Raw genomic sequence first — 19,204 nt, forward strand, 5'->3', positions numbered from 1 at the left:
TATTTGTTCGGTGCCCACCCTATCAACCAACCATTCTAATGAATATTGCTATAATAATTAATAAAATATGATAAACATGCAAATCTCATAATGAGATAGGAACAAGTCTAATGATATTTATCGCATGAATTTGTGGACTATAATGCATGAAATATACAAATTTATACTTCCTTCGAAATTATTTATTTATATACTATTCCAAAATGGGAGTTAGATTTTTCTATGCACACATATTGTCCAAAAGAAAGAAAAAAAGTTTTAATGTCTTTCTTTTTCTTTTTCTACTGATTACTATTCTTTTGTACAAAATCCTAAGAAAAGAAAACATTAAAGCCAATGTGAAGGAAGAGCATCCTCTTGTTTTCTTCTAACAGTCCACTCTTCTCTTCTCCTACTGCTTCTGCTAATTTTTACAAGATGCTAACTTAAGAGAGATGGAAGGAACCTTGCCCTTCAGTTATGGCATAGATCAGCTTCTCCTTCATCTTTTCCTGCGATACATACACAAGAAAACAAAAAGCAGAAACACAACACAGTGAGATCGATCCTGAGACTGGCTATTGTCCAGAGAAAGAGTGGTTAAACAAAGATGAAGAGAGATGTCACTTTGGAAGAGTAAGGTGGAAGTTTCAGATAATTGGCGCAGGTCATCACACTAGGCAGGTCTGTTTCTGATGAATCACTACCGTGCTGTTTCAACAACAAATGAAAAAAGGGCAAGGCAGATGAGAAAAGAAAGAGATTATATAACATGTAATGAAAGAAAACATAGAGAAGCTTTCAGTCACAGTGGACCTTGCGGACAATGGTAAGTTTGGGACTGAGAGACGCCAAACCGCCAGGGGGTAGCCGAGGACATCCTGTTACAAATTGCAGAAAAGCTCGCTGTTGCTCCTTGTCAAACTCATGCAGAATCTCCAACAACTAAAAATACAAAAAAAAAACATTTGAACCATTTAGTTAGATACACAAAATCAAAAACAAGAAGAAAGAAAAGCAGTTGGTTTGAGTTTGATCCACCAACATTTTGAACTGGTGGGCTGCTAGAAGTATAACCATGATCAAACTTGATGTGGTCCAAGACTTCATTCATCTGCAAAAGGAAGGACTTAATAAGCTTCTCAGTTGATGAAAAACGGTACACAAACCCATAGAACCTGAAGGTTTACTTACATTAAAGAGATCTCGTTCTCCACACAACAAAGTTTCCAGTTCTTCTTCATTAAATATCTTAAGATGTTCAATAGGGAAAACCTGAAAGCGTGTAATAACAAAAGGAATGATTCAAGCAACCTTAAAACCTACAGAGAAAAAAAGTAAGCTAAAGAGACGGCCACGTACTTTGTTAAATCCAGACCGAAACGCTTCCACTTGTTTTTTGATCCCATTACATACTGTGGCATTGACAATAGCCTTTACATACTCCTCGAGGTTACCCAAATTTACCTAGAATCAAAAGGAGAGTAGATATTAATCCACAATGTGCAGGAAAAATAAGAAAGAGGCTTGTTCACAAAACGTACCATATCATTAGCAAACCGAGGAGAGAGAACATAGTCCGTGTAGCCAGGCAGGGAAAAATCAAGACAAAGGTCCTCAATCTTTGTTCCACGGAAACTCAAGTCACACTTAGCTGCTCGGACATCACTTTGTGATTCTGAGATAACCTTTCTCCTACGTGCCAGAGCTTGCAATTCCACCAGTGTTTTACAAAGTTCAGGGTCAACGAAATGGATGTCAAATGAACTCAACTCCTACAAGACAAAAACACTTGCTCCATAAGATTGTTACAAGAGATTCATATGTAAGATGAGATATGCTTGAAGAACCCAATTTACCTGTCCGAGAATTAGTTTATAGAAGGTTTTAGAGAAAGGAATGTCCAAGACTCGTCCATCTTGTAGAGCCTTGGCTACCACTGTCCCCAAGAGAACAAACTTCTGCAGCACACCTGGAAAAGCAGCTGATGTAGCCGACCAAGGGCGTGGAAAGAGTCCTGAAGGAGGTACCATTGGCTTTCCAGCCAAGGAGCTAGGATCACTCCTCCACATACCAAGATCCGGATTTTGAAATGCTCTACTGACAAGTGTGTAGAACTCCAGCGTTGGCCCAAGGCCAGTTCCGACTTCTTCACTGTACGCAACCTCAACGGCCACCTTCTGGGTGCCGTGTAACTCCATCATTTTCGCAGCAGACTCTAGAATCTTTTCACGGCAAGCTAAAAACTTTTTACGAGGTAAACTACCATGAACATTTGAACTGCCAAGGTGCTGTGGCTGATTATGGACTTGCTGTGGACCGAACGCTGCAAGTCGGAAGTATTTAGATTTGACTTCAAAACTAAACAGAAACGGGCATGAAGCCATTAGATCATTAAACCACGGTGGTAGACCGCACGGTGACACAGCAAAAGAATCACGCAGCTGCTGCTCTAACTTCTCTGTAAGCTTAGAGCTAACAAATTCAGCATATGGCACCGGACGCACCTGCACAGTTAGATCATCCAAACTCTCCAGCCTACCTTCCCCAAAAGCATTAATCCTTTCATGACAAATCAGCTGAAAGAGAAATCTGTTCATGCCCTCCAGACTCTTGAGCAGAAACAATATGGCATACTCAGGAGGACTTGTCCCTTTGTGGCGCAAACCAAGTCTATGAGCAAACAAGTAGGATAAAAACGGGTGATGCTCGTCGTTGTCCATAGATCTGAGGGGAAACAGATTTTCATGAAACACTGCAAGCTGTGGAGCTCTTTCGTAAGTGATGGTGTGGTGTCCACTAAGCTTTGAATCGTTGGTAGTCTCATTTTCTGATTTTAGTTTGTGCGAGAGAATTGCCTGGTAAACAGTCAAAGAGGGGTCTAGCTCAAGCCCTTCCAGACGAAACAAAAGTCGAGGTCGCACATCCTCTTCTTTAGATGAGGAAGAATTCTCTTCTCCTGAATCTATAAGGTGATCTTGGTCTTCCTCCTCTTGAGATCCCTGGACGCATATAAATTTTCCAAACACAAAAGATAAAGTTACTACAATAACCAACAAAAGAAGCTTGGAGAGAAGTAAAGATAACCAAAACTCAAAACATTACCTAATGCTCATCTTAATTCAGAATACTGCTAATGGTGGAAACCATGAAGGCGTAAATAATCGTTTATGATGCAAAAGTAAGAGTAATAATCAAAGAGTTCTGTTCTAATACATTGTTTCACCTAAATTTATATTGAACAACCTGCAACTGAGATGCATTAGGACTGTTTAAATCCCTCCTAATTAAAGCAAAACCTCAAGATAGAAGAAAACTTGCCATAAGGCTAAAGATTAGAAACTACCTGCAGCTGAGATGCATTAGGACAGTCAATTTCCATATGGGTTGAGCTTTCACCTTGACAAGATATCGAAGTTGACTGCAGCTGTGAAGATTGACATTCTATAGCCTGATCTTTCGCTTCGACAGAATTTAAAGGTTCCAAATTCACTTGGGGCCACAGGCACTGACTGACAGCGTCCAAGTAGCAAAGTGGGTCAACGGTGACAAAGTTTGGAGAGTAATCACGCAGACAAGTCTCCCCCTCTGCTTTAGCAAAACGAACTCTTAGGACTGGATAACTTATGCAACGTCCATTTGGAATAGCAGCGAAACAGTTCCTTTGCTTCAAAAACTGGCTCAGGACAATTGGGTAGTTTTCTAAAGAAGATAAGGAATTTTGGAGCTTCTGTATTAAAGCGGACAGAGTTGCCTCGCCATCAGACCAAAGTAGTCTTGTGAACACTTCAAATCTGTTACCAACAAGTGGTAAACTGTCACATTCAGGATCGCCTTTGTTAAGTTTCCTTTCGTAGAGTCCATTAGACAGATAATTTGCCAGAGCCTTCACAACTCCACTCTCAGTAAATTCAAAAGTGGACACAGATTCCCTCTCTTTCAGCCTTGCCATGATTTGATTCCATATTGAGAAGAACCTCTCACCATGCAGGACATGCGCATCGACAGGTACAGTCACCAAATCGTTGAGTTCTGCCGACAGATTCTTGAGGTTCTGGAGGACATCCGTCAAGCCTTTCTGAGAGTCGAATACCTCAGGTCCAAAGAAACTCTCCTTGATACGTGTTGCGAGGATGTAGACAGAATCATTTCCAACCTTGCAAGTTTGTGAAGAAGAGGAAACTGATCCTTCAAAAGACTGGCACAAGCATTTCACAATCTCTTTCGGAACAGATCCTTGAATGAAACCGGATACTGGATTGATCTGTTGTCCCCTATCAGAAGTTAGGAGTGCTGCGATTGCGAAAAAAACACCCTCTTTTATAAAGGAATTCAAAAAAGCATCTCTGTATTTCTCAAGAAGCACTTCAGCAATCTGTAGTGCAACAACGACCACATGATGATCTTTCCTTGAAAAAATGCCCGCCAAAACACTACACCACCATGAAACGCACTATCATTAGCTAGATAACAATCGGATTAATGAGTTCTCAACAGATTACAAAACAATGTACCTTGAAATGTTAGCATTGTTCAGTAACTCGACAAGATCGTCTGACTTACTTAAGCAAGTCAGCTTGTGAATTGCTGATAGGCAACCATAAGAAACATAAACACTAGCTCCAGACTTTAGCACCTACAGAGAACTCACAGGATACATCATACTCTTCAAAGAGAAAACCATAAAATTCATATGTACATGCATTTAAATTGACAAGTCAGGAAATAACCTGAGTCATAACAGGAAGCATTTCTGCTCCAAATTGTTGCAAGAGATTAGGCTGATCGACAAGAAAACTTTCCTTTTCTAATGCCAGCTGATTATCCCCAACAGGTGAAGCTGGAAGAAGCTCAATCACCAACTTCAAGACTTCATGCACCTGAGTAGTAAGTTGATTCCACAACCAACATTAAGATCATTATCATTGCATTCCTTCTACCAAAGCTACATGGATAAATGGCCATTTTGAAAAGAAAAAAAATCGCTATTTGAGTACAAAAGAACTCAAACCTGGTTGGAGCATGGATGGATGGGCTGTGTAGAAGAAACTGAATGAGAAATGTCATAGGTGGATATGATTTCTTTTAGTCTGTAGCCAATGTTAAGCTCATACAATGTTCTGAAAGCTAAAGTTGAACCAGAAGATAGTTTTCTTAGCAATCCAATCACGCCCTGCCACAAAGCCAAAGTACAATGATGTTATATTTATAATAGATACTAAGGAAGATGATCCAAAAGAAGAAGAGATCTCACGTACGTTGTAAACAGGTTGAGATAGGGTTGTGCGGCTGTTCAAGTTTAAAAGATGTGTGGATTGATGGATTAGTCCATGGCTACATAGCTGATCCAACATTGCAGGCGACTGGCTAACTTGATCTGCTATTTTTGTTAAGCAAATAGCGACACTCTCGACCAACTGCAACCAGAACATAATGCCATCAATATTTCGCAGAAGAGGATTTATTTCAGTTAAGAAAAGATAAGAGGACAATAACTGATCATCACTCTGACCTGTCGGTCTTCATATTGAAGAAGATTGCATAATACTGGAACAGCATCCATGACAGGCGAGGGAGGCTCAGGTGGAAGCTTCCTACATATATTCACCACAGTAGAAACTGCGACTCTCTGAAGCAAATGCAATGTTCAAATCGATAAGTCTTATAAAGTCACCCATTCCAGCTAAACCAAGTCATTGTTGAGATGGCAAACCTGTATGCTTGTTGAAAAGAAATCGATATACGAAAGCACTGCCATAATTGCTCCAGCGTTCAAGCATGCTACCGGCTGATCTCTGGATATCTTCTCAAGTGCTTGCAGACACTGGCCAAGTCAATAGTTAGTATGAAACATTAATAAAAACAATCTCTCTTGAAGTATATAGTACCTGCTCAGCAACATCCAAGTACTCAATCGTCAGTAGCCTTTGGCAGAGAGCAGGAATGGTCTCATGTTTAACAAGGAACGCTACCGACCGCGGATAAACATCACACAAGTAAGTAATCGCTCTGATAGCGAGCAACATGATATCTGCATTACTCTCATGCTTAGCCAACTTAACAAGCACCCGGGAGAGCAAGTCAGCCATCACAATGGACAGAGAGTCCTCAGTACAGAAAGACAACACTTCACAGAGCTCCGTAAGACCAGTCAACTGCAGCGAAGGATCGTTTTCTTCACTCAACCTCGACGCGAGAGACTTCAGTTTCAGCTGATCTCCTGTTGACCTCCCCCTCTGAAACCGCTGAAGCACCCTCCTCCTCGGATCCGCATCATCAGAATCGCAGGATCCGTAGTCGGATTCCTCCTCCTCCTCCTCCCTGTCTTGTTCTCCATCTGAACGACTCGAAGGAGAGGCAGAGGAAGAAGTGTCCATGTCAGCATCAGTGTTACCATTGGCTTGTTGAGCCTGAGCAGAGGAGCCACCAGATGTGAAGTCCTGTGAGTTGCAAGCTCTCTTATCAGCAGGTGGCTCCCCCACAACCTCCATTCGTTTCTGTCCTCTGTTCTCCATCTCTTCAATTATATAACTTCAACCTATACAAAACCAAAAGGATCAAAATTTAAGTCTTATATGCTTTCCCAATTAAGCTAAGAGGTTTCAACAACTAAGAGCCAATCAATATTCTAATTAAAAAAAAAATTCTAATTAACACAATTAATCAATAACAGACATAGACGATCGTTATCACAGTGAATCAACGCTTCACTGAAGAGAGCAAAAACATAAAGATCATGATCGGACTAGCAAACACAAACGGAAGAAATGAAGATGATGATCGTACTGAAAAATCAAAAATTTAATTTAAAAAAAAAAACTCACTGTGGAAAATAAAAAGCCAACACCTTTGTGATTGGTATCGAGAAACTTAAATACCCTCTGAGGGAGAATCGTAGGGTTTTATCCAGGAATCACATGATCATATCTCTCTGTGTATATTGTTTGTATCTTCCTTGCTTATCTGCTTAAGATGATGATGGTTGTTAATTAAAAATATTTGTAATGTTTTTAAGAATTATCCGCTGCGGATGTGCACACGGTACGCCGAATGTGGGGAAAGAATGGATTAGATCTGACGGTTTAGTATTGGTTGAAATAATATCTGACGGATGTAAAATTTTGTAAGTCGTTTCTTTTCCGATTTTGGAGTTATTATTAGAGTATTTAGCACCGCTTCATGTTGGTTGCTGGTGCCACGTGTCGTCATTAACTGTGTAAAGCCGTGCAATTAATCAAATGCTTGTTTTCCTTTTTGACAAATTAATCACGTGTTATGGTGTATTTTGATTATTTATAATATAGTATTAGTTTGATAAATAGTTAATGCAACTATTAGTAGTTCGTTTACCTTTGGGTTGCGTATAGAGAAATGTATTAAAGATAGGTCAGCTCATGAGATGGAATTATTAACAAACAATCGATTCTTCCGCCTACTATATCAGAGTGAATATATTAAGCAGCTATAATTAAATAACAATTTCTTTGTTTTTATGATAATTAATTTAAAATCTGCTTAACATTATGGATGATTTAGAAAAAATGAAGAAGATTTTTAATATATCAAAATCTGTTGTTACCTCCTACGTGAGCCGTCAGATAGTTCAGCTCAATCTATCTATTGGAAACAATGGGAAGTGGGCAAAGTGGCTCAAAAAGTATGGGTCAAAACAACGAACTTGGTTCTGAACATAAACCTCTTTTTTTTTTGAAGTGCTTTTTATTGGACGTATGACATACTAAAAGCCTAATTACGGCCCATATATTAAAACCCAGAATCTATAGAATCTTTAAAACGCCAGTCTCTTCACCCAAAATCTAATCGACGGTCCGGATTAAATTTCTAACTACACTTAGATCTGCCAATACGTGATGGGAAAATATCCCATCTGACGTGGCTCTTATCGGACGTTCACGACCCTTACTTTCTCCACGTCAGATATTTCAATCGCTTAATTATTTTTCCGCTACAAAAAAAAAACCTTAATAATATCTATATCTATATCTATCTATCTACCTCCGGGAAATTAAAAAAAAAAAAAATCGGTGGCTTACGGTCGTCTCCGATTTCAACTCTCAGAGAGACTTAAAAAAACCTCTGAATCAAAATCCTTCATCACTCTCTTTTTTACTTTGCTCTTTCTCAGCTCAGATTCTTCGTTGCGGGATTAGTTTATTGTAAGATCAGCTCCTGCTTATTCCTCTGTTTGTGATTAGTTTCGATTTGGAATTTTTCGATTTGATGATTCTGTAGAAACTTACTTGATTGCTGAGTGAGTTTCTGTGTGTCAATTATAGTTTAGGAGAAGGAAGTGTTTTAATTATTGGTGTGATGAATGGTGATGAGAACGGTGAGGGTGAGGGGCATAGTGGAGGAGAAGATAAAGCCAATGGAGTCCCTATGGATGTGAGAAATGGGGCTGGCCAAGGCTCCTCACCTGGATTGCAAGTTCCACTGTCGCAGCAAACGCAGGCCACTGTTTGTTGGGAAAGGTTTCTTCATGTCAGAACCATCAGAGTGCTTCTCGTGGAAAATGATGACTGTACTCGTTATATCGTTACTGCCCTTCTTCGTAATTGTAGCTATGAAGGTCGGTCAGTTCTCAAGACTATGACTTTACTTGTTGCATACCACTAATAGATAATGAGAAAGCAACTTTTATTTATGTCAGTTGTGGAGGTAGCGAATGGTGTACAAGCTTGGAAGGTGTTGGAAGATCTTAACAATCATATTGATATTGTGTTGACTGAGGTGGTCATGCCTTACTTATCTGGTGTCGGCCTCTTATGCAAGATTTTGAATCACAAATCTCGCCGCAACATCCCTGTCATCAGTGAGTGTTTTCTCTCTTTTCGTTGCTTCAGGTTCTGTTAGTGAAGTAGGTGCTTTTAACTACATTCCCCTGTGAGTGTTTTTTCTTTCGTTGCAGTGATGTCGTCTCATGACTCAATGGGGCTGATCTTTAAATGCTTATCAAAAGGAGCAGTTGACTTTCTCGTTAAACCGATAAGGAAAAACGAGCTTAAAATCCTTTGGCAACATGTTTGGAGAAGATGTCAAAGTGTAAGTCCCCTTTTGCTTGTATCTGAAAAATTGTTGGTATTTATTTTATCTAATTGTGAATTGGTATCTATCTTTTGGTTTTCCTTGTTTCATGTTCACAGTCTAGTGGCAGTGGAAGTGAAAGTGGAACACATCAAACTCAAAAGTCCGTGAAATCCAAGAATATTATAAAATCTGACAACGATTCAGGACACAGTGGTGAGAATGAGAATGGGAGCATTGGCCTGAACGCTAGTGATGGAAGTAGTGATGGGAGTGGTGCTCAGGTGAGAAAAAATGCGCAAAGATTTCTAGTTTATTCCGAAGTTTTACTTTGCAAACGATCAGGATTTGATTTTGATATATCTTTTCTTCAGAGCTCTTGGACAAAAAAAGCTGTGGAAGTTGATGACAGTCCACGAGCGGTGTCTCTATGGGATAGAGCTGATAGCACATGCGCACAAGTGGTACATTCAAACCCCGAGTTTCCCAATAATCACTTGGTTGCAGCACCTGCTGAGAAGGAGACTCAAGAACAGGATGAAAAAATTGGTAAAGAAAGGAAGCTGTGATCTCTCAGTTTCTTCCGTACTCTTCTTTATATTCAAACTTAAAAACATGATAGTGAACATTTTTTTTCCATAATTTCTGCAGAAGATGTCACAATGGGTAGAGACTTGGAGATTAGTATTCGTAGAAATGATGATCCCAAAGATGAACCCCTAACTAAAACCACTGGCATCGTGAGACAGGAGAATTCACTTGAGAAGAGCTCTAGTAAATGGAAACTGAAAGTTGGAAAAGGACCGTTGGATCTCAACAGTGAAAGTCCTTCAAGTAAACAAATGCATGAAGATGGAGGATCGGGTTTCAAAGCGTTGTCTAGCCACCTTCAAGATAACAGAGAACCGGAGGCGCCTAACCCACACTGCAAAACTTTAGATACAAGTGAAGCTGCCGTCAAAAACTCTGAAGAGCTGATGGACGTTGAACATAGTTCAAAGAGGCATCGTGGAACCAAAGATGATGGGGCAATAGTTAGAGAAGACCGCAATGTGCTGAGGCGTTCAGAGGGTTCAGCTTTCTCAAGGTACTTTTGTTTTTAATATATAACGTTAGAAGGTTGTATTGAAGGCTTATGAGATCGATTGTTGGACTTGTACAGGTATAATCCAGCCGCGAATAACAATAAGCTTCATGATAATAATTGCCAAGATATTACAAAAAAGACTGAAGCGGCATGTGATTGTCACCTGAACATGAACGAGGGTCTCCGCAATAATCATCACTCACGCGTCGGGAGCAATAACTTGGAAATGAGCTCTACGACTGGAGCTCCAAAAGTGAGCTCGGCAGGATCTTCATCAGTAAAGCACTCATCGATTCAGCCTCTTCTACCTTGTGATCATCGTAATCATCATCATCACTCATCCTATAATCCTGCTCACATCCCTGAGCAGAAGTTACCGCCCCAACGTGGATCCTCAAATGTGTACAATGAGGTGATTGAAGGTAACAACAACAATAAAGTGAATTACAGTGTGAATGGAAGTGGATCAGGAAGTGGTCACGGGAGCAATGATCCATATGGAAGCAGCAATGGGATGAATGCTGGAGGAGGGATGAATACGGGTAGTGCTAATGGTGATGGTGGTGGAAGTGGCGATGGTAGTGGAAGTGGAAGCGGAAGTGGGAATGTGGCAGATGAAAACAAGATGTCTCAAAGAGAAGCTGCTTTGACCAAGTTCCGTCAGAAGAGAAAAGAGAGGTGCTTCAGAAAGAAGGTAATAACTTAAAAGGTTTTTGATTGTTATTTCAAAACATTTGCATGTGTTAACTTAAACATGTAGTCATATGATTCATAAAAATGTGTTTTTCTTTTTCTCAGGTACGATACCAAAGCCGGAAAAAACTAGCGGAACAACGCCCTCGTGTCCGTGGCCAGTTCGTGCGTAAAACAGCTGATGCAACGAATGATAACGACACAAAAAACGTTGAGGATAGCTGACAGGAAGTTCTCTACAAAACCAATACTTATCAGCTTAAAAAAAAATGGTAACCTTCTCATCATCTTTGTTGGGACCTATCAGTAAATCTATCTATCGATCACCTGTTTTCAACAAAACTTTCATTACCCTCAAAAGTCTGATTCTTTGATACTACTACTACTAGAACTATTCCACGAAACAAGGACACGACTTGTTATGGTCTGGTTTGTGGATTCAGGAGAAAAGGATTTGGTTCATGAGTTGTGTAGATGATGTAAACTTGTAAAACAATAACCACTGGTTTTTGTATATATATTTTTTTGTATAAGCTTTGTTGTTGGAGCCGAGTAGGATACAGTCTCGTATTTTGTATCAGCATCATCTCATAGCATGTGTATTGCAAAATTACTAAAACAAAACTATTAGTTTCAGCATTTCTATTACCAATGTATTCTTTCTTTTTCACACATTTATAGAAAGAATTAATCTCTTATCTGGAAACCATTTGATTGCTTTAAGAAAATTATTAAAGGTATAATTTTCATGGGTAGTTGATGGATGATATTCGAAATTAATTTTCATAAAAGTCAAAGTCAAATACGTTATACATTAATTTGTATCACAAAACATTTAAATTTAGAAAGAAAATAATAAAAAAAAAACCGAAAAATCCAGCGATTGGCGTACTCTTTTGCATTTTCAAAGTTGTGAGCTTTTCTCTCTCTACCTCTGTTGCTTTCGAGATCAATCGAAAGGAAGAAAGAATCATCGGAAGAAGAAGAAGATAGAGAAGCTAATGGGTTGGATCCCGTGCTCTGGGAAATCGAGTGGGAAGACTAAGAAGAGGAGCGACAGTGACGAAAACCTCAGCAGAAATTGTTCTGTCTCTGCTTCAGGTACTCTTGTCAAGACAAGAGCGATGCTCAATCACATATTTTTTATTTATTCTGGTTTTAACCCTTCTAGGACACAATTATAGAAAGTCGCAAGCTTTAGTCATTACCTCGCTGTCTGATTTCGATGAGCTACTGTTTGGTAATGCTGATTAGGGTTTTTGACTTTTTTTAGAAAGATTTTGATTCCTTCGATTAGTAGCTTTAAGACTCTTTTCACTCTTGTTTTGATCCACTTGTGTTACTATTACAAGTATCTTGGTCTCATTTGCTTTACTTGAGCTCGTGTTGGTATTGTCTTTCACTAGTTTTAGTGTAATGGGTCTGTTGCCATTAAAGATGATAACTTATAATTATTGGCTCATGAAGATTGTTATTTCTAGATAAACTTTGATTTTGTTGATCCTGCGATGTAAAGCCTTGATCTTGAGACACACTTGTGCTCAGCTTGTGTCGGTACTTATTTCTTTTTGTTGTTGGTAGAGAGATCTAAGGCCAAATCGTCGGTGAGTGAATCCAGAAGCAGAGGGTCTGATAACATTGTGGCACAAACGTTTACATTCTCTGAGCTAGCTACTGCCACTAGAAACTTCAGGAAAGAATGTCTTATAGGAGAAGGAGGATTCGGTAGAGTTTACAAAGGCTACCTAGCAAGCACTGGCCAGGTTCTCGGTTTTCTAATTTTCACTTTTTGAAAGTCATTACTAGTTAGTGAAAGCTCACTGAACTGACATTATGTTATTCATTTTGTAGACAGCGGCTATCAAGCAACTTGATCATAATGGTTTACAAGGAAACAGAGAGTTCCTCGTTGAGGTGCTCATGTTGAGTCTTCTTCATCACCCAAATCTTGTGAACCTAATTGGTTACTGTGCTGATGGAGATCAAAGGCTTCTCGTCTATGAATACATGCCTCTTGGGTCACTTGAAGATCATTTGCACGGTATGCCTTTGAATACTACATTTTGGATGGTTTAAAAGTCCATAAATTTACTTTCTTTCTCTCCAGACATTTCACCTAGTAAGCAGCCACTTGACTGGAACACAAGAATGAAAATAGCCGCAGGTGCTGCCAAAGGGTTGGAGTATCTGCACGACAAAACCATGCCTCCAGTGATCTACCGGGACTTGAAATGCTCCAACATTTTGCTCGGAGATGACTACTTCCCGAAGCTATCTGACTTCGGTTTGGCCAAACTTGGCCCAGTGGGTGACAAGTCTCATGTCTCCACTCGGGTTATGGGAACATACGGATACTGTGCTCCCGAGTATGCAATGACAGGGCAGCTAACGCTCAAATCAGACGTTTATAGCTTCGGTGTGGTTCTTTTGGAGATTATAACCGGTAGGAAAGCTATAGACAATTCAAGATGTACTGGAGAACAGAATCTGGTTGCGTGGGTAAGAAAAAAGAATGGAACCAACTCTGTAGATTCTTCGTTCTAGTTGTTGTTGTCTTATGTGAAATGCTTTGTTTTCAGGCAAGGCCTCTGTTTAAAGACAGGAGGAAATTCTCTCAAATGGCTGATCCAATGATTCAAGGTCAATACCCTCCGAGAGGACTGTACCAAGCGCTTGCTGTGGCGGCAATGTGCGTGCAAGAGCAGCCAAATCTAAGGCCTGTTATCGCTGATGTTGTCACTGCACTCACTTACCTAGCTTCCCAAAGGTTTGATCCTATGTCTCAGCCAGTCCAAGGCTCTCTTTTCGGTCCTGGGACTCCACCTAGATCAAAGAGGGTGGTCTGAAAAACAAATCCTGAGAACCGCAACGCCGTGTGAGTTAATTACACTAGACTTTCCCGAGCTGTCTTTTTTTTTTATCGGGATGGTTGTCAGACTAAGCATGAAAGTGTTTCTTAAGAGTTGTTTGTAGATATATGTAAGAAGAGGGAGTTTCCACATAGAGGCCAGTTTGTAATGTTGTTATAGTTGATGGATCTACAAATGTAATGTTATGTAGCAGCTGCTTTGTAATGTGACAATATTTCATTATATGGTATTCAGTAATGTACCTGTTTCATTCTAGAATTATTGTACTATATACTATAGATTCAATACTTAAACGTTTGAAGATTTTGATTGTATTTACCATCATCTGTGCTTATAGGAGAAAAGGTAAAAGTCCAATGCTATACACTGTGATGCAAATGTATAGTTTCTTGGTCTGGCAATATAATCATTAGAGTAACAGTGTAAAGCAGAATCAGAGTTTTTTATTCTCAAATTATTGTACTAATCATCGCTTGAGTCTCTGATTAACAGTAAAATACAGATTATGTTACTGCATATGACTTAAATTATACATCTTATTGCATCAAATGGTTCTTGCTTTATATCCAAAGACCATCTAACTGTTCGTACACTTCACTGCTGAGTGCTTGCTTCCTTACTGCAAGAATAAAAACCCGAGTGAGATTTAGATCTAGTAAAGACCCAAAGCAATACTCATAGCTTCTAACCTCCAAAGAAAAGATGAAGCAACTCATTATCATGTGGTTATTCATTAGTTATAAAGACTTACCATGAGTTTTCTCTTGAAAATCTCCACAATCTCCTTTGAGTCGGTCTTCGTTTGTACATAGGCATCAATCTTGTTCATTTCCTGCAAACATAATATCAAATCACTTTTAGTATCATCTTTTTAGACTTGCATGGAAGATTTGCTTATATATATTGTATATACCTCGATCCAAGCTGATAGTTTGGGACGTTCTACAGTAATGTCACACTTGAATAGTTCATTGAGTGCGATTTGAAACCTTTCGATGAACGGTATATAGGCTATATCAACCTGACAAAAAGAAACAATCCATTAAGTTAAGAAAAGGAGAAGCAAAGGATGTCAAGAAAATATCAAAGAGAGAGCCTTTACCAAGCTAAACTGGCCGAGGAAGAATGGCCCATCATCAAACTTATACAGAGAGTTTTCCAGATAGTCTAACACAGGTGCTGCAGCAACAAGAAGATGAAATTTTTCAGTCATATGTTGCTTTCAATGCTGAACAACCTTTGAAGAGTTTTAAGAGTCTCACCGGTTTCTGTAAAAGGATCTCCTTTGAGGGACGCCCACATAGTCTTGGTGAATGTATCAGTGTACTTCAACAACTCTTCTCCAAACTCTCTTTTTGCTTGATCCTCAGGGAAGAGGGAAGGGCCTTCAAAAGTGTTATCGAGATACTTGATCAAATCAAGACTCTCCCCTATGATTTTTCCATTGTGCTCAAGTGCTGGCACCTGCAATGAGAATTAGTAATTAACTTGGAACCATTTTAAGAAGCAATGTAAGATGTGAATGTGTAACCTTGTTTTCAGGATAGACTTTGTCCTTGTACCAAGCAGGCCTATTCCCAAGATTCAAAGGAACAAGCTTAATCTTTTCTTGCAGACCCTTCAACAATCCAAAACAAAACAAAAAACCCAAAATCTTACAATACAATTTTTTGGCATGCAAGACATGATGGAAAGTTAAAAACTTTATCAATCCAATGAAAAAAAGAGTTAGCCTTGTTATAACACCTTGAAGTTTCTGGTGATCCAAACACGTTGAGCATATGGGCAACCGTAGCTTGTGTACAATCTTTTAACAAAACAAAATCACAAAAAAAAAAGAGCCTCAAGCAATTATTAAAAGACATAAAAGAAGAGAGGAAATGAAGAACCTTGTGGTTCCATCGAACAGAGCGGGTGGATCTGCTGTAGCATCGAGTGAAGCTGGACGATGCTCTAGAACACTGTGGATCAGAGGAACCAAAAACGTCAAGCTATCATCGAGAAAAACAAGAGAAGAAGAAGAAGAAAAAGCTTACGAAGGAGAAGCCATGGATGAAATGTATTACGGAGCTCTCTGATTCTACAACAACTTAAAAGAATCTGATCATATACACCCAAAAAAAAATGTAACGCAAAGGAGAGTGTGTGGAAGCGTTTAATCACACTTGTCGTCGTCGAATATGACACGTGGCATTTTTAGGATACTTGTCGCCTTGTCGGTAACTCAATTATCCAACTTAGTGGTCCATAATGGATACGGCTAAGTAAGGATTAAAGCCCATTTGTTGAGCATAACCCAAGCCCACTTTCGTTGTTTACATTTCACATTAGTTTTCTTCTTTTTTTACGTCTGGTCATTTCACATTAGTTTAGTAACAAAATGTCATTTGGTTTAAAAACCAAATTGACAATAATTTGGTTTAATACAAAAGTTCCACATAACCGTTATCAAGAACGATGCCAAATCTTGTTTATTAAGAAAGATGCCAAATGGCCCAAATCCAGAAACTTATAATCTTCTCACACGATCTTCATATAAACCAACATGGACGATGACGCGGTATACAAATTTACTGCAAAAGAAAAACCGGAATCGATTAACTTAATTTGCTTATCCAATGTTAACCGGACTAAGTACGACCATGACTAACCAGAATAGGAGTTTTTCCCTTTTGTATATTGTGGAAACTCAATTAAAACCCGTTCCGGTTTAAATTCACATTTTGATCAAAACAGTTTTTTAACTTGAATAACTTTCAAAAGAAGTTGTAACAAACAAAAACAAAAATCAAGAGAAAGTTAAGTAAAAATAAGTTTTGTTCGGTTTTGGCTAGGACATTGGCTACTTCATTTTAGGAAAAGAAAATGAAACCGAGTCGTTTCAGGTAACGATTTGGTTCATTTTAAGTTAGAAACTTTTACCATGAACTTTTTGAAAAAGTTGATGACATATTCCGAGTCGGTTATGGTCTGCGTATATGCGACCATCTTATTCATTTCCTGCGCATGATACTTTGAAGTTAACCACGCAGATTAATTAATTAATCATATAATAAAAGCCTTAATGCGTATTGAGTTTACCTCAATCCAAGCAGCTAGTTTTGGACGTCCAGCAGTAATATCGTACTTGAAAACTTCGCCAAGGAAGACTTGAAATCGTTGAACGAACGGGATATATGCGACATCAACCTTTAAAAATCGAGAAAAGTTTTATGATTTTTATCCATTTTGAAATTAAAGGTTCACATTTTGCATTTATTAAGAAAAAATGCAAAATGTACCAAGCTAAGGTCGCCGAGGAAGAATGGGCCATCATCAAACTTTTGTAAAGCATTTTCCAAGTGATCGAAGACCGGTGCTGCATATAATAAAACACACCGTTTTCAGCATCTAATTAAGATATTTTATTGTTTTTTTGGACTAATGATATTTTTATGGTTTCAAACGAAATAGATATGTTTGTGTTTACCTATAACAACACAAAAAATAATCGTATATTCGAACTAAAAACATTTTTTAATTCATCATAAAGTACTTTTGGAAATGGCAAATTAACACTCTGCTTGCATTTGGTTCACAATTAACTTCCAAATAAAACAAATGTTGATTAAGGAGCTGAAAGTTTCTTCGAGAACTTATTACGTTAATGTAAACATACAATGGACGCCTAAAAAACTAACAATTCATAAGAAAATCAATCTTACCCGTATCTTTAGCCGGGTCACCTTTGAAAGAGCCAAACACAACTTTACTGAATGTTGTATCAACATTTTTCAACATGTCTTCACCAAAGTCTCTCTTTTCAGGATCCTAGAAAAAAAAATGATCACATTGAAGGGTTAATTATTACATAACATGACAAGAACCAGCTTTATATCATCAAATATGTACGTGAAGGAAATCGAAAGACGGTCTTACCAGGGGGTAAAGTGAAGGACCCTCGAAATTTCTATCCACATATTTGATTAAATCTAGACTCTCCCCCATGATTTTGCCATTGTGTTCAAGTGCAGGTACCTACATATATATCATTGTTACAATTCTACTCTTAAATCTTCACTTACGAAGGAGCCCTACAACATAAGGACTTCTTTTTTTTTTCTTCTTTGTAACACATAAGGACTTCAAATACCGGTTGATTAGGATGAATACATGATGGGTGAAATTTTCTTATGTGGTTGCTAAGAGAGAAAATAGAGGTTATTATACCTTGTTTGCAGGATTCACTTTCTCCTTGAACCAAGCTGGTCTATTAGGAAGGTCTATAGGAACCAATTTGATATTCTCTTGCAGACCCTATAACCCCAGTATCAAAAAAAAAAAATTAGACAGTCATGCTTTAAAAATTTTCATATCAATCATATACAACAAAAATAACAGATTAAAAAGAAGAAGAAGAATAAGAAGAAACAAGCACCTTGAGGTTTCTTGTAATCCAAACACGTTGTGCAAATGGGCAAGTATAGCTTATGTACAACCTTTATTGTTTCCATTTTTTTAGTATTTAATAAACGGAAAGTTAGTCCAATCCATAAAGATCTCATGAAACATATTTTTTCGAAGCTTAAACAAATTAGTAAAAAAATAAACCGTGTGGTTCCGTCGAATAAAGTAGGTAGATTGGAGGTAGCATCAAGAGGAACTTGACGATCTTCTACCAAACTTCTCTCAATAAACAACAATGAAAAGAACATAAATTAAAGTTAGATGTTAACACAAGAACGACTTTATGCAATCAAGAAAACTAACAAAGTAAGAAAAAAACTTGATAAAGAAGTCTCATGAAAAAAAGACGAAATCAGAATCCAAGATTCAACGAAATCACGAGGAAACAAAGAATCTTATTCTTACATATGAGATAAAGCCATGGAGATGATTTAAGTTGCTTCAGAGAGTTAATACAGAGATGATGTTTTTTCTTACAGGAATGATCGATGATCGATCAAACATATAAATCCACGTATATATAATATACCACATACTCGATGAAGAGCATGGTTCATGCTTAATGGAAAAGCTAACAGTGACAGGTGAATCGTCAGTGTTTGATGATCTCTGGCGTTGAAATTTCCAAATGTTCTTGTCAACTTCAGTGTTCGGAGAATTAATTAGTTAAGAGGTATTTGTGCGCGTTATTTAATTTACTTTGAACAAATTACTTAAAATTGTTACTACAAACTCTCTTTTTTTGAGTTGTTAATTTGATGTGATGTTCCTTTTCTAGTAGTGTATATAATAAAAATTGTAAATAACTCAATATAAAATTTGTCTTATCATTTGTTTTTTTTTTGTTGAAAAAATAATTATGACAACTGAACTTGAAATAAAAATAAAGTAGGGTGGTGTCGACACCATCCACACCGTTTTACGCGACCTTACCTAATCATCTATGCTAGATTTTAGATAGATACTAGAGATTAACCCGGGCTACGCCCGGGATTTTTATTTTTTTCTAATTTAAGTTATTAAATTATTTATATTTAGGTTATGATATATATTTTTTATAAATCTTAAGATGCATGTCATAATT

General features: G+C 38.1%; 5 protein-coding genes across 5 annotated transcripts; 2 read left to right on the forward strand and 3 right to left on the reverse strand.

The window, feature by feature from the left end:
- Positions 1-167: 167 nt before the first annotated feature.
- Positions 168-6,963, reverse strand: LOC106401092 (E3 ubiquitin-protein ligase UPL4). Its single transcript, XM_048746666.1, has 17 exons — positions 6,804-6,963; positions 5,868-6,517; positions 5,693-5,803; positions 5,492-5,608; positions 5,238-5,396; positions 4,991-5,152; positions 4,710-4,859; positions 4,494-4,615; positions 3,326-4,412; positions 1,839-2,981; positions 1,524-1,754; positions 1,342-1,446; positions 1,174-1,254; positions 1,025-1,093; positions 796-924; positions 607-690; positions 168-491 (listed from the first exon to the last, which is right to left on the reverse strand). Exons 2-17 carry the CDS (start codon positions 6,492-6,494, stop codon positions 426-428), a joined length of 4,443 nt encoding a protein of 1,480 aa, XP_048602623.1. The 5' UTR covers positions 6,495-6,517; positions 6,804-6,963; the 3' UTR covers positions 168-425.
- Positions 6,964-7,380: 417 nt separating this feature from the next.
- LOC106399293 (two-component response regulator-like APRR7) lies at positions 7,381-11,337 on the forward strand. The gene is made up of 9 exons (XM_048746667.1): positions 7,381-8,156; positions 8,277-8,569; positions 8,651-8,812; positions 8,909-9,042; positions 9,144-9,308; positions 9,399-9,573; positions 9,676-10,111; positions 10,187-10,805; positions 10,910-11,337. Exons 2-9 carry the CDS (start codon positions 8,311-8,313, stop codon positions 11,027-11,029), a joined length of 2,070 nt encoding a protein of 689 aa, XP_048602624.1. The 5' UTR covers positions 7,381-8,156; positions 8,277-8,310; the 3' UTR covers positions 11,030-11,337.
- Positions 11,338-11,580: 243 nt separating this feature from the next.
- On the forward strand, positions 11,581-13,929 carry LOC111213690 (probable serine/threonine-protein kinase PBL7). The gene is made up of 5 exons (XM_022715502.2): positions 11,581-11,905; positions 12,386-12,567; positions 12,656-12,845; positions 12,912-13,303; positions 13,384-13,929. Exons 1-5 carry the CDS (start codon positions 11,806-11,808, stop codon positions 13,648-13,650), a joined length of 1,131 nt encoding a protein of 376 aa, XP_022571223.1. The 5' UTR covers positions 11,581-11,805; the 3' UTR covers positions 13,651-13,929.
- A 168-nt stretch (positions 13,930-14,097) lies between these two features.
- Positions 14,098-16,114, reverse strand: LOC111213692 (glutathione S-transferase L3). Its single transcript, XM_022715504.2, has 9 exons — positions 15,711-16,114; positions 15,564-15,635; positions 15,421-15,481; positions 15,206-15,292; positions 14,937-15,138; positions 14,777-14,853; positions 14,588-14,695; positions 14,426-14,506; positions 14,098-14,293 (listed from the first exon to the last, which is right to left on the reverse strand). The coding sequence occupies exons 1-9, from the start codon at positions 15,722-15,724 to the stop codon at positions 14,291-14,293; spliced, it is 705 nt and encodes a 234-aa protein (XP_022571225.1). The 5' UTR covers positions 15,725-16,114; the 3' UTR covers positions 14,098-14,290.
- On the reverse strand, positions 16,002-18,765 carry LOC111213691 (glutathione S-transferase L1). Its single transcript, XM_022715503.2, has 10 exons — positions 18,526-18,765; positions 18,265-18,336; positions 18,092-18,152; positions 17,884-17,970; positions 17,593-17,691; positions 17,379-17,484; positions 16,956-17,032; positions 16,756-16,863; positions 16,597-16,674; positions 16,002-16,247 (listed from the first exon to the last, which is right to left on the reverse strand). The coding sequence occupies exons 1-10, from the start codon at positions 18,540-18,542 to the stop codon at positions 16,245-16,247; spliced, it is 708 nt and encodes a 235-aa protein (XP_022571224.1). The 5' UTR covers positions 18,543-18,765; the 3' UTR covers positions 16,002-16,244.
- Between the last annotated feature and the right edge of the window lie 439 nt (positions 18,766-19,204).

The sequence above is a fragment of the Brassica napus genome, chromosome C2, assembly GCF_020379485.1.
Source record: "Brassica napus cultivar Da-Ae chromosome C2, Da-Ae, whole genome shotgun sequence".
NCBI classification, from domain to species: domain Eukaryota; kingdom Viridiplantae; phylum Streptophyta; class Magnoliopsida; order Brassicales; family Brassicaceae; genus Brassica; species Brassica napus.